Source organism: Amblyraja radiata, chromosome 1 (assembly GCF_010909765.2).
Source record: "Amblyraja radiata isolate CabotCenter1 chromosome 1, sAmbRad1.1.pri, whole genome shotgun sequence".
Classification (NCBI taxonomy): domain Eukaryota; kingdom Metazoa; phylum Chordata; class Chondrichthyes; order Rajiformes; family Rajidae; genus Amblyraja; species Amblyraja radiata.
In genome coordinates this window covers 89753323-89768113 of record NC_045956.1, presented here as the reverse complement: position 1 = coordinate 89768113, position 14791 = coordinate 89753323, and the positions used below count along the sequence as shown (strand labels likewise).

The 14791-nt window shown below is 42.8% G+C and overlaps 1 protein-coding gene across 1 annotated transcript in view; it reads left to right on the top strand.

Moving 5' to 3' along the window:
- Positions 1-680: 680 nt before the first annotated feature.
- Positions 681-14791, top strand: part of lgi2 (leucine rich repeat LGI family member 2) — a 50674-nt gene continuing 36563 nt past the window's right edge. The window contains exons 1-5 of the mRNA XM_033026414.1: positions 681-1045; positions 1903-1974; positions 11521-11592; positions 11690-11761; positions 11922-11993. Coding sequence (XP_032882305.1) covers positions 864-1045; positions 1903-1974; positions 11521-11592; positions 11690-11761; positions 11922-11993 — 470 coding nt within the window. The 5' untranslated portion in view covers positions 681-863. The remainder of the gene's footprint in view (positions 1046-1902; positions 1975-11520; positions 11593-11689; positions 11762-11921; positions 11994-14791) is intronic.

The window sequence follows — 14791 nt, the reverse complement described above, 5'->3', positions numbered from 1 at the left end:
GATTTAAACCAGCATCTGCAGTTCTTTTCTACAAGCTTTGGAATTCTCCATCCCCAGAGGACATTGGAGACCCAGAGCTTGTGTTTATTTAAACTATAGACCAATAGCGGCACAATAACACAGCAGTGCCCGCACTCACTTGCAAGAGAATATCACATCACCGAATGCGTTAAAGATTCACCATCTCGTCGGCTAAATTGAGCCAATTTATCATTTTCTCGTCGATTAGGTATTTCCGATTCAATTTGGTGCAACTGCCAATCACTGTTAACATGTTGAAGTGGGGTCGGGGGAGGAGGTGGTCGCCTCAAATTTGCTAAAAGGAACATGTTTTAACAGAGCGAGGAAAAACAAATTCAGATTCCCGAATGCTCACCCTCTAAGTTAAATTTGAAATTTGAGGAATTTTCTGTGTTGCAAATTTTAATATATATTTTCTGAAATTAAAATAAACCTGGCGGGCACTCCAGTCACATCTCCTTTTCATAGTTACAAGGTCCAGGTAAGTTTTTAAACATGTAGTTATAAATTAATAATGTAGTAATAAACCCTGGAGGAGAGCGGGTCACAAAATCAATACACAGTCAGTCAGTCACTCACTCCCCCAGGGCATGAGGTAAAGCAGCGGGCAAGGGCAAGGGCAAGGGCAACGAGACCCGTCCTGTCAGAAGTGGATATTTTTAAACTCTCGGGAGCCCGCACATTCAATAAATAATTCATTGGACCCTGGGCTGTAATTACTGGCTGATGTCAGCGCTTTCGCCCAAACAGCGCACGGTGCAGAAAGTGGAGGCGCACGGCGGTGTATGGTGAGATCTACCTTTTTAAATGGCCGAGTGTGAGATCGCGTCAAAGGCCAAAAAATGTGTACTCTGGACAGGAGCTTTGTCTTGCTTTCCATGGTCATTGGGATTAGCTTGTTATCCGGTAAAGTGATCGGAAAAGCACCGAAATGTCCTTCTCGATGCAGCTGCACCAAAGATACAATCATGTGTATCGGAACTTCATCTGTCCCAAGGATTACTGCCAGCGATGTAACGTCCCTGTAAGTAACCAGAACCGACCACTCTATATACTTTGTTTATTATTACTGGGAAAGAAATGACAGTCCTTATTATCTCAGCTGTCGGACAATCCTGTTTCAAACGAAACCCGAATGCAGACATGGGAAATAAAGTTTAAATTGAAAGGCAAGCGACAGAGATTGTTTATATTATTGTGTAACTATATTCTACTGCAGTGTGTAACATGGATACAATACTGGTGCATTCAAGACGCTACAGAGAAGAATGCTGAGCGGATCATTTCAGCTCCACAGTACCTTGCAGTCAGCGTACAGCATCGGCCGGCAGTGCAGAATAATCCACCACGGCGTTTTGCGCTTTAAAGGGGTTTTATTTTTTCGCAACGCGTTAACGTTATGAAATTAGGCAGCAGAACGTTTTCTGTTAATTTTCGCTCTTCTGACCCCCCCCCCCCCCAAAAAAAACCCAGCAGCACGATGCCCGGGGGGAACAGCTGCCGCCCCCCCCCCCCTATTTGTTTCATTGGCATCTAATTTTTAAAAATATTGTTTTATTTCAATTAACACATTTGTGGTTTTAAGCAAGAAAATAGAACATTCAAATTTATTCCAAGATTACAAAATATTAAAATTTAAGTTGGGATGTATTGAGAGAGCGTAAATATTTTAGAAAGAGATAGTTGAGCAAAACTGGGTGAAGTATACGAGGGCTTTCGCTGAACAAAAGTAGTCGTATTGTTCGCGGCCTTGAATAAAATAAAGCACATGGTGTAAAAAATGAATACTGAAGAGAATCGATGCCAACTTTGCGGTCAAATCGCGGGCAATCTACATTACCAACGAATGCATCACGGTTTGTTTTAAACTTCTATCTGTAGGAGTTTGGTGAATGGAAGTTACCGCGTAATAACAGAAGGGATGTTTTCAAGCTTACCGTTTTTGCAACTTCTGTGAGTATGTGTGTGTTTCTCGTTGGACTGGATGGATAAACGCCGACACACTCTCCTTGGGCAAACCAACACGAACCTCTGGCAAAATTGTTAAACCGACTAACAAAATGTGCCGAATTATCAAAACAATGTGCAACTCCTAAAAGCTGTGAATATGTGATACGCATTAGTCACAAAATATGTATAAAATGCCGTTTCAAAAAATTAGAATTGACTTTAGTCAAAATATCATTATTGCGATGAACAGATTTGAGATCCATTCCCGGGCGGTTATCATTTTGTAGTTATGTAGAAACAAAGAACTGCAATGAAAACACAAAGTGCCGGAGTAACAGCGGGTCAGGCAGCATCCCAGGAGAACATGGATAAGTGTTCAAAAGGGAACTGCAGATGCTGGAATATCGAAGGTACACAAAATTGCTGGGGAAACTCAGCGGGTGCAGCAGCATCTATGGAGCGAAGGAAATAGGCGACGTTTCGGGCCGAAACCCTTCTTCAGGATGGATAAGTGACGCTTCGGGTCGGAATCCGCTGAGTTACTCCAGCGTTTTGTGTCACAGATGCTGCTGCACCCGCTGAGTTTCTCCAGCATTTTTGTGTACCTTATACAAAGATGGCTTAGTGAAATGAAGGATGGCGGGAACCCACAGATAAATGCGTTCGAATGAAATCCCACTGACGAATCACGATTCAATAAATATTTTAATAGTTAATATTATTCGTACTCGGAAACGTCCCAAGAATTCTTAAACCATTCTTGGCTGAATGGATCATTGACCTCGCTACCGCTGTAAGATCCATAGCACTTGGATGCATTGAGCTAATTCCCATTATCTTTGAGATCGGAGGCCGCTGCCAACCAGTTGTCCAAAGCTTTAGTGGATACAGGGCAACAATATGCTTGTTGATAGGTTGTAGCCATTAGCGAACCTCAATAAGCCAATTTTGACACTATTAACACAACAATATACACAATTGCTTGTACACAATTTTGTATATTAGTATTAACATTACATCCCCCACCCTACTACCCATGATTAAATGTTAGTTTTAAAAGGAACTAGACTAAGTGGGTCCCACATGGGAGGACTGGTCCCCCTATGCATCCCATTCCCCAATGCAATATTCCACCATGGTGTGGGAGAGGGGGTGGGTGGGTGGGGTGGGAGGAAGGGGGACGAACGAGGAAGGGTAAAGGAGGGGTGTGAGTGTGTGGGGGTAGGGGGTTATGTGGGTTGGAGGGAGAGGGGGGAAGGGGGGTGTGTGGGGGGGTGAGTGGTGCGTGGGGGGAGGGACTCCACTCAGCGGCCATTTGCCGCAGCACCACACAGCATCTCCCAGCTCCACACATCGGCTTCCTCGACTCCACACAGCGGCTTCCTCGACTCCACACAGCGGCTTCCTCGACTCCACACAGCGGCTTCCCCAACTCCAATCTTGCGGTCTCAATCTGCACGGCTTGTGGACTCGGCCCCGCCACCGGGGATTTATTCTCCAGTGGGTGTTACCTTCATGGTGCCTGACAGGCGAGAAGACCAATCTGCTGATCTCATGATTTGTTAAACCTTCTTAACTTTTGTAATCTTCCACCAATCGGAACAAAACTTGGAGCAGAGGAGAACAATGAGTAAGGTGGTGAAAATATCCTAGCGATATAGGGTACGGTTCTTGCGCAAATTAAAAAAAAAGCAAACCGGAAGAGGACAAGGTGAGAGTTTTAGTAATAGTATAGATAGAAGATAGAAGATATATATAGAGAAGATAGATAGATAGAAGATTATAAGTAGGACATGTGGAGGGAGCATTGGCTGTAAAAATATTGAATTTTCCCAAGGTTGCATTATTTTCATTTTAATTAAGTCTTAATCATTGCTCAGCATAATTTTGACGTGCAGATATGCAGCAATACATGTTTCATCAGTGGGGATGTACAAGAAGACAGATCAATAACGGGGAATATTAAGAGACATTTATTATATTCATCCTAATATCCCAGATCTTTTGTGATTCAACAGTCTCATCCTGTGACTGCACCATTGATCAGGGTGAACAATTAAATGAGAACATAGGTTCATATGATTGGTACAGGTTATTAAAACCCATTAATATATTCCATTGATCAACTTAAATCGTGGCTCATCTATACCTTGGCTCGTATACCTCCCTTTGCTCTATATCCTATGTTACTCATATCCAGCAAAATAATCTATAAATCTTAAACATAGAATATCGGTGCAGGAGGCCATTTGGCCCTTCGAGCCTGCACCACCATTCATTGTGATCATGGCTGATCATCCACAATCAGTAACCTGTGCCTGCCTTCTCCCCATATCCCCTGATTCCGCTAGCCCCTAGAATTCTATCTAACTCTCTGTTAAATTCATCCAGTGAATTGGCCTCTACTGCCTTCTGTGGCAGAGAATTCCACAATTTCACCTGTTTCTGGGTGAAAATGTTTTTTCTCATCTCAGTTTTAAATGACCTCCCCTTTATTCTTAGACTGTGGCCCCTGGTTCTGGACTCCCCTATCATTGGAAACATGTTTCCTGTATCTAGCTTGTCCAGTCCTTTTATCTATAGAAATAAAAGTCTCATCTTCACCACTTCCTGTTTGCACTGCGCTTTGATTTTAGAAACATCGCTACCACATATGGCTGTGATTTTTTGGCCATCTTACTCCGCTGCTGGAGTCCTCCTCCGCTGCCCAGGCCCCGAGGATTTTTCCCATCAATGAAAAATAAAATACTTATTAGTGTTTAAAAAATCTTGAGATTCCCTCTCCTGTCAATCACTGCCATGAAGGCCACGCCCCTTCCGGTGGGAGGGGGAGGGATTATAAAACCGAGAAGTGTGGGCGTGGCTCAATCTGTCTGCAAGATGGCAAGGGAGAGGTCACGACTCTCTGTCTGTGCTGGGAAACTGCAGAACACTGCGAGTATGCAATGTACTTGAATAAATGATTTGTTAGCCCTTAATGAAAATGAAATGAGTTGTTTGGCCTGCCCTGTGCTTGAAAATGCAATGGCAATGGAAATGAAGTTAAAATGCAATCAGCTGTTTGGCTTGAGCCTGCCCTGTGCTTGAAAGTACAATGGCAATGGAAATGAAGTGAAAATGCAATCAGCTGTTTGGCTTGGGCCTGCCCTGTGCTTGAAATTGCAATGGCAATGGAAATGAAGTGAAAATGCAATCAGTTGTTTGGCTTGAGCCTGCCCTGTGCTTGAAAGTGCAATGGCTATGGAAATTAAGTGAAAATGCAATCAGCTGTTTGGCTTGGCCTGGCCTGTGCTTGAATCTGCAATGGCAGTGGGAGTGAAATGAAAATGCAATGAGCTATTCGGCCTGCCCTGTGCTTGAAAAACTGCAATGCAATTGGAAATGAAATGAAATGAGTTGTTTGGCCTGCCTGAAACCACAAATTTCGGCCCACAAAGCCCCTATTAGCTGAGAAACCAATCCCTTTTGCCCAAAATGCCCATATTAGCCCGGGAGGAGCATTTGGGCCCAAAAGGTCCATGCCCGGCCAGGAAAAGTCCACAAAAAGTGCCTTTCACTGAGATTTCACTCAGAAGAGCCCCTTCGGCCCATCAGAAAGTATTTCCCCTGCAAGTATTAAACCTCATCCCAGTATTTTTATCCCTCCCTTCATTTGTTCCCTGTGAGATCCAGGCCAGGATAGACTTTCCTCCTTCATTGCTGTGATCTGCAAAAAAGGAGAAATATGTCTAAAATTGATTCTCCACCCTCCTCCCCTTCTCTCTCACAGAGTCTCTCACCTGTTTTGGGCAGAATTTCTGCCAGTTTCTGAGCTGCCAGCCCACCAGGCGTGAGTGACTGAGCTGCCTGCCCACCAGGCCTGAGTGACTGAGCTGCCAGCCCAAGAATCCATTTGTCCCACAATGACCATACTAGCCCTCTGGAAACAAGTCCCTTCGTCCCACAACACCCATACTAGCGCTCCAGAAAGCCCCCCCCCCCCCCCACTGGTCAGCAATATTGGAATTGGTGGAGAGGTGAAATATTGCATTGGGGGACCAGCCCTCCCGTGTGAAACTGGGACCCAACGGGTCCCACTTAGTCTAGTAATTTTATACGTTTCTATAAGAAAAAGCTAAGTAGTTTAAATCTAAGCTTCAAACATCTTAGCGTGGTGGAATGCAAAACCATGTTTATAGAACTCATTGTCATAATGTAACCCTTGAGCCATGCTAACTCAATGGTGAATTTACATTGCGATGGTATGTTGTTCCCTGACTTCTCACCAAAAATTCTCTTTTCCCACCCAACCATTGTTTCTGGTTGGGAATGTAACACAATTATAAATACATGTATCCTCTGAACTAATAGATCCCGTGCAAATGATTTTTAAAAATCCATTCAATACAACTCTGTTGAAATAAGTCACTCACGTTGCAGTCTTCTTTTTATTACTTTTTGTGTCTTTGTACTTGTTTTTAACAATGCAAGTCATAACTGATTTACCCGTCAAAAACCCATGCTGACCGTCTTGAGCTAAATGTGAGCCAAGAATTTGTCAATGACTATATATCTTGAATGCAACAATAAATTGCTGCACTTGGAGTAGCAACAACAAATTTAAGTATATCATAGTGACTTCCCTTCCTTCTTAATAGATGTTGCCAATTGTATTAAATTGTAAATAAATGTTCTCTGTTTCCTCTCTTTACTGTAATACTTGGCTCGGTTTCCTCCCAAACTCCAAAGAGTACAGGTTTGTAGGTTAATTGGCTTCAGTAAAATTCGAAATGTTGGCAAGTGTGTAGGATAGTGCTAGTGTAGGAGTGATTGCAGGTCGACAGGAACTCGGTGGGCCGGAGGTCCTGTTTCCACGCTGTATCTCTAAACTCCAAAAGACCAAAGTCTACTTAATGTTTCTTCTATTTACTTCTTCTATCTACTTCTATGTTTCTAATGAGAATTTGTTATAAAATTAATGTTGAGTGTATTTGACTGAAATACACCACAATATCAGATATGTAATTCATATTTGCCTAATGCTTTTATATTACTGCCAAAGATTAAAACACTGCCATTTCCAATATCAAACATCCGCTTCCATCTTTCTCCGATCAGGTAAACCAAAGTCTGATGTATTCCATGCCAGCAACTTGCATCATCCTCAGAAGTTCACTTACTATTGCATTTCATATTAAATATCATGTGACTACTTTCAGGCGAGACCAAGCTCAGGCTTGGCGATCGTTTTGCTGAACACCTCTGCTCAGTCCACATTAACCTATCTGATCTCCCAGTTGCTCAGCAATTTAACTCCCTCACCCATTCCTAATCTGACCTTTCTGACCTGGGCCTCCTCCATTGTCGGAGTGAGGCCCAGTGCAAATTGGAGGAACAGCACCTCATACATGTATTTCGCTTGGGTAGCATACATTCCAGCGGTATGAACATTGACTTCTCTAACTTCAAATAGCCATTGCTTTGCCTCTCTCTCCATCCCCTCCCCCTTCCCAGTTCTCCCACCAGTCTGACCATCTCCAGCTACATTCTATCTCTGTTCCGCCCACTCCCCTGACATCAGTCTGAAGAAGGGTCTCGACCCGGAACATCACCCATTCTCTCCAGAGATGCTGCCTGTCCCGCTGAGTTACTCCAGCATTTTGTGTCCACTGTCAGAGGAGTTACTGATTTAGAGAGAGTTTTGTGCTATATCTCTCTGGAGTTATGTACTACTGTCAGAAGGCCCAGAGTTATTCCATATATATTCTTCAAAGTTAAGGGCAATTTCAATTCCATTAATCCACTTTTGATTCATAAAAACAGGCCTCATTATTGAAGCATTAAATTGTTTCACCATCAGAATGATAAGGGCAGTAAAACATTTTGATTTTACTTCTAACGATAGAACACAGTGCCTGGTAGGAACAGTGTTCAAGAAGGAACTGCAGATGCTGGAAGATCGAAGGTACACAAAAATGCTGGAGAAACTCAGCGGGTGCAGCAGCATCTATGGAGCGAAGGTGTTCCATCAGTCTGAAGAAGGGTTTCGGCCTGAAACGTCGCCTATTTCCTTCGCTCCATAGATGCTGCTGCACCCGCTGAGTTTCTCCAGCATTTATGTGTACCTGGTAGGAACATCTTTTTTTAAAGAAAAGTTTTTTTAAGGCAGAGATAGATAGATTCTTGATTAGTACAGGTGTCAGAGGTTATGGGGAGAAGGCAGGAGAATGTGGTTTGGGGGGAGATTTAGATCAGCCATGATTGAATGGTGGAGGAGACTTGATGGACCGAATGGCCTAATTCCACTCCCATCACATGACCTTATTTTGTGTTCATAGAAAAATAGAAACATAGAAAATAGGTGCAGGAGTAGGCCATTCGGCCCTTCGAGCCTGCACCGCCATTCGATATGATCATGGCTGATCATCCAACTCAGTATCCTGCACCTGCCTTCTCTCCATACCCCCTGATCCCTTTAGCCACAAGGGCCACATCTAACTCTTAAATATAGCCAACGAACTGGCCTCAACTACCTTCTGTGGCAGAGAATTCCAGAGATTCACCGCTCTCTGTGTGAAAAATGTTTTCCTCATCTCGGTCCTCGGTTCAGTGTTAACTTCAATTGCAAAAATAGTGTCACTTATTTAAATTCTATTTTTTTTTTGCAGGGAACCAAATTGATGCTATCCTAATCTTATAGCACTAAAAAGGCAGAACTGTCAGATGGGTAGTTTTCATCATTATTTACTGATGGATATTGTAGCAATGATCTTTTTACAGAGTACTAGAACATGAATTATATATCTATATCAATTAAAAAAAACACAGAACTATATATTTTTTAATGCTCAACTAAATGTTTATCGCCACCTCGACAAATACCATTTCATTTTTTTTTTGCAGTTTCCAGAAATGACTTCAGGCACCAGCACACACAATGGAGTCAGGTTTTGGCTGTAATTCTTAAATGCAATCAATACTAGTAAAAGCTCAGAGTTCACCAATCTTTGCTGCTGGCAGAACAGTGTTTCAATCTTTCTGAAATGCTTTGGGTGTTCTGTCAAATTCAAGTATGCTAATGGCACAGTGTACTATTGTAGCATGTTGCTGATCCACATCAAACATCAAATGGGACATGATGGATTTTTAATTCAAACTTCTATCTTTATTAGAGAATAAAACAGAATAAATAGAAGTAAAATAAAAGTATCACTTACAGTATAAACAATATACATATCATAAAAATGAAAATGCAAAAAAGAATTTTGGAAAACAAACAATTGACATAAAGTGTGAGTTTCTAAATTTATGTGAATTGTTAAGTAATTTTTTATAAGAATTAGGAACAACAGTAGGCCACATGCCCCTCAACACTGTGTAGGAAGGAACTGCAGATGCTGGTTTATACTGAAGATAGACACAAAGTGCTGGAGTAACTCAGAGGGTCAGGCAGCATCTCTGGAGAAAAAGGACAGGTGATGTTTCAGGTCTGAAGAAGGGTTGCAGCCCGAAACATCACCCATCCTATTTCTCCAGAGGTGTTGCTTGACCCGCTGAGTTACTCCAGCACTTTGTGCCCCACAACACTGTTCTGGCATTAATGATCTGATCATTAGGCTCTACACCGCCCAGTCACCACCTTCCTTGATTTTGGCACAAATCTACCTATCTCAGCCTTATGTAAGTGTAGGGGCTCCTGCATTCATATTTCCTTGAGGTGGATTCACAACCCGTTAATGCAACCAACAGTAAACCCTTTTCACATAAATGCCATAGCTCTTCATCATTGGACTTCAATTGGATTTTATGTTGGTGACTTTCTTCAAGCTATTCCCAAAATGATTTGCTTTGCATTAATCATAGTCCCATGTAATATTAAAACTTTCTGAACCCAAACCATCTTTCTTCTGTTGGACATTGCTTTGTTAACTGTGTTTCCTAGGAAAGGTGGAAAATATAATTATTCAATTGCAGTCCTTTTTGTGACAGTTATGGAACATGCTTTTCTCTCTCATATTATGCCACTAGCCAACCCACAATTTTGAGTACAGGCTTTGATATGGAGCATCCATTGGTAATCTTGATGCCTATTAGAAAATACTGTTTTATCTTCTGCTTGCTTGAAACCCACCTGTCTGCCTGTTCCAACTTCAGTTCTAATTATAAGCATGGATTTCAGGACGTACACAACTTTAATACTCTCCTTTGGCAAAAAAGCATTCCTAATCTATATACTTTTAAAACTCTGTGTGTGTGTGTGTGTGTGTGTGTGCATTTTGCCTTTGAAACGTATCTCCTCGAAAACCAGATGTAAAAACGTGGAGATTTTTACAATTTCGGTAGGGATTTAACCTGAGTGCAGAAATCCACTCCTTGGTCAATTATTTCCCCAGATTTTGAATAAAATTGTTCACAAAACTCAATTTTTAAAATATAAACGCCGCTCACCAGCTGCTGACGTCACAATGCCCACATGCCTATCAATCCAGGCCCACCTGTGTCCTGGCCCCGCCCCCCCACCGCTGTAGATTAAAGGCACAGAAAAATCGATAAAGTTCTGCAGAACAAAGATTCTACAGCTGCATTCCGCTATAGCTTCTTTGTTCAACAGATCTCAGGGCAGCGACTCCTCACGCGCTGAACTTCTCCTCATAAGTTCCGCTGAACTTTCTCCTCACAGCCGGCGCAGCTCACAAAGCCCCGCCCGCCTGCGCGCCCCTTCCATGCCCTGCGCGCTCATTCCAGCTGTGGGTTTCATAGAGTCAGAAGCCAGTGCTTCTTTACTGTGAACGCTCTCTCCTGGGCGAACACGCCTTGCGTTAGCAACTTTAAAGGGCTGTTGTCAGCTGGCAGTTATCAACGGCTGCGGGCGTCACGAGGCCGAGTTACGTCAACACCCTCCTGCCCTCACTTCACCCCTCCCCTACCCCCTTCCCTCCACCGCATCCCCTCCCCACCCTCCCTCCCCCTCCCTCCCCCCCCATTCCCCCTTCCCTACCCCCTCTCAGCCCCCCTCTCTCCCTTTCTCCCTCCCTCTCCTCCCATCTTTCTCACCCCTCCTCCCCCACCCTCACCCACCCTCCCTCTCCTCCTCCCCTCCACTCCCTCTGTCTCTTGCCCTTCTGTCTCTGCCCCTTTCTCTCTGTCTCCCCATACTCTCTCTGCTCTCACTCTCTCCCCCCCCCCCCCTCCCTCTCTAGACACACGTGCGAGTTGGGGGGCTATGCGTCAGTGGATAGGGCGGTTATGGGGTAAAAGGAGCAAATTAATAATATTAATATAACATCAAGGGGGGTGGTTAGCATGTGTGCGGGGGGGGGGGGTAGTTAGTGTGTGTGATGCTGCATGCCGCCCCCCCCCCCAGCCCCCCCCTCCCCTGCAACCACACGTTGGGGGAACAGACCCAACGGGTCTGCACTTGGTCTAGTCCTTCTATAAAAATGTATTGATTATATTATATAAATTAAATCTGTCAGCTTTTCTTGTTTGGATGCTGTTGCATTGAAAATTATTCATAATACAAATGTAACAGCATAATTTCCATAATAGCACTGCTGGTTTTTATTTCAGGCTGCTGAATTCAGATTCAGTTACATCAATAAACAGTGATGCCTTTGCTGAGCTGCCACATCTTGAGTATTTGTAAGTTCCTCTCGTTTTGCATTTTCTATTCTCTTCATCAATTTACAAATGAGATTGGTCAACCATTTGAACTAACTAAATGTCTTCATGTCTACAGATTCATTGAAAGCAACAAAATTGAGTCGATATCAAGGCATGCTTTTCGAGGACTCAAAAATTTGATCCATCTGTGAGTCTTCGTGTTGTTGCCCTTGTCAAGTTATTGTCAAATCACCACAGTTCTTGAATTCTTATGTCTATAGAAACACGTCACACATAAAATCTAGTCATTTCTCAGAAGGTATTTAAACTAATGAAGTAATGCTTTAAAATGAATTCTTTCTTTTCAGTTCTTTGGCCAACAATGGAATCAGATCCTTACCAAGGGATGTCTTCATTGACTTGGATTCCTTGATTGAACTGTAAGCTTCTCACACTTTTTAGCAATACTTTAATTATTCAGTACAATGAACTGGAACATGTTTCATATGCTATTCCACAAAAGTGTACAACATTTAGTTATAAATTAATCATTTATTTCCAAATGTTATACAACGAACTTACAGAAAATCAATTTGTATACTTTGCAAGAATACATTTGGGCACAGAAAAAATGTGCTTAAATCACTGTACTGATATGAATGTGCTTCTTATGATCTTTGCTTACATGTATGCCTTGCAGAAAAGTTGTATCAAATATTATAACATAAAGATTGATCTTTTAGTTCTCTTTACTTAGATCTAAATCAGAACAACAAATTTGTAAAAAAAAAAAAACCAGTATAGTGCTGGGATATTTGCCGCTGAAACATGCATTTACAGCTTTATGATTTCATAACACGATAAAGTAACTGTACTTCGCTAGACTGCATTTGCAAGAAACATAAAACAAAATTTCAATGTCAAAGACTTAAGTAAGGTTTCTTTATCAATTGTTTTTGTTGAAAAAGAAGGGAAGAAATGGCACAGTTGTGCTTTTCCAAAAATAGTGTCAAGAACAGGGTGAAATGTTGACTACATTTGTGAAAATGAATGATGTGTTATATTAACTGCAATATGTTCTCATTGATGTCTGTTGCTGACGAAAGGTTAATAGGAAAAACTGGTGTGCACATCAGAAGTTAATGACATTAGTAAAGTCCAAACATTATAACTTTAGTTATTTCTATTTATACCACCTATCACTCGAACTGGAGGCACACCTTAGTTTCTTCTGCATTGATTTCTACCTCACAAATTAATTTGACAGCCTAAAGATCACAAATGGTATCAGAGATCACACGTATAGGTAATGTAAATCTACTTGGGCTGAGTAAGTTAAACTCGGATAGTCAGGTAATGAAGTAGACATTAATTTGTCATAAACCTTTCCAGTATTCACCACTAATAATGTTCAATATTATGTATCCATTTGCCAAGTTCACATCCCTCTTCTCAAACATGATTCCATTTAAATAGATTCCACAGTGTCCCTATTCCCTAGTCTATCTAAACTTAATTGATTAAATGCTATACAGAGTTAGAATATGCAGCTGACATTTAAAAATAAATCTCAGACTTGACCACATACAGAAATGATTAATAGAAATCATTCTTTCATTTGAGGTTGCATTTCATATTTTTGGAAATAAATAATGTGGAATCAAATCTGATTAATTCAGAAGAGGAAAATAGTTTATTTAGTTCTAAATGTAAAAGAGTTCCTTAAATACAAATTTGATGCATTTGATCCGGTAGAAAAGTGAAAGAGCAAATTTCTTCTATGTTTGAGCTCCTCCAATTCAGGGGATCTTCTGCTGGGCTACACTTCAGCCTATACCTTACCTCCACCAGCACCTTCCACCCCAGAAACACATAGCATATTCTCAGCCTCTCAATTACTTTCAAGAATTAGTGCGTGTGAGATCACCATTGGAGTCATCCGTCATGTGTGTAATGTTCCAGTTTTCACGTTGGTGATACTAGATTTCCTCACATTGAATGAGTCATTAGTGCTGGATTTACAGCTTACGTATCAATTGCTGGGTTTATTGGCACACACTGTTGTTGATGTGGAAGTCATTTAGCGATTAGGAGCATCCAATGAACTGAAGAATGCCTCAACTTCCTAGGATATGTCCTACTTGACTGTTAACCTTGCAGAAACCACAATTTGTTCCGATTTTCCAAACATCTAAGATGGCGCCTGCCTGCGGCATGTTGCCAGCGGCACAACTTCAAATCGAATGGAGGGGAATCCCCGACTTCGCGGTGGCACGCGGGTACAGTAAGTACTGTACCTGTAAACACCGGGGAGGCCTTCATGGAGTCCGGAATCGAGGCCGTTGGGCAGGATCTCCCAGCAACAACGGAGCTAGAGGCCGACTATAAGGGAATTCACGATCTCAGGGGAATCCCCGACCTCGCGGAGACTCCCAAGTACTGTACCTTTAAACACCGAGGAGGGCTTCATGGAGTATGGAAACGTGGCCGTCGGGCAGGACTACAAATAAGACTGAAGCGGAGGGGACTTTGGCCCCCTCTCCCTACTATCCTACTGGCCAACGTACAATCACTAGAAAACAAAGTGGAGGACTTAAGGGCAAGGCTGCTTTACCAAAGGGAGCTGAGGGAATTCTCTGTGTACTGTTTCACAGAGACATGGTTCACCCCCAGCTCCCCAGACTCAGCGGTCCAGCCTGAAGGGTTCTCCAACCACACGCAGGCATCTGGGAAAGGGAGAGGAAGGGGCGTCTGCCTCATGGTCAACTCTGCATGGTGCTCAGACATGGCAGTCCTATCCAACTCCTGCTCTCCACACCTCGAACATCTGGTGGTGAAGTGCTGTCCCTTCTACCTACCGAGGGAATTCTCCTCCATCATCCTGACTGCGGTCTACATCACACCTCAGGCAGACGTCCGTCTGGCACTGGAGGAGCTGCACGCCTTGGTCAACAAACATCAGACAGTTTACCCCGAGGCATTTACCACCGTAGCCGGGGACTTCAACAAGGCCAACCTTAAGAAATCACTCCCTAACTTCCACCAACATGTCTCCTGCAGCACTAGAGGACCAAACACCCTCGACTATTGCTACACCACCATCAAGGATGCCTATCACTCTATCCCTCGCCCTCACTTTGGTAAATCCGACCATACTGCTTCTTCCTGCCTACAGGCAGCAATTGAAGAGCGCACCCCCAGATGTGAGGACTGTACAGAGCTGGTCGGGGGAGTTGGG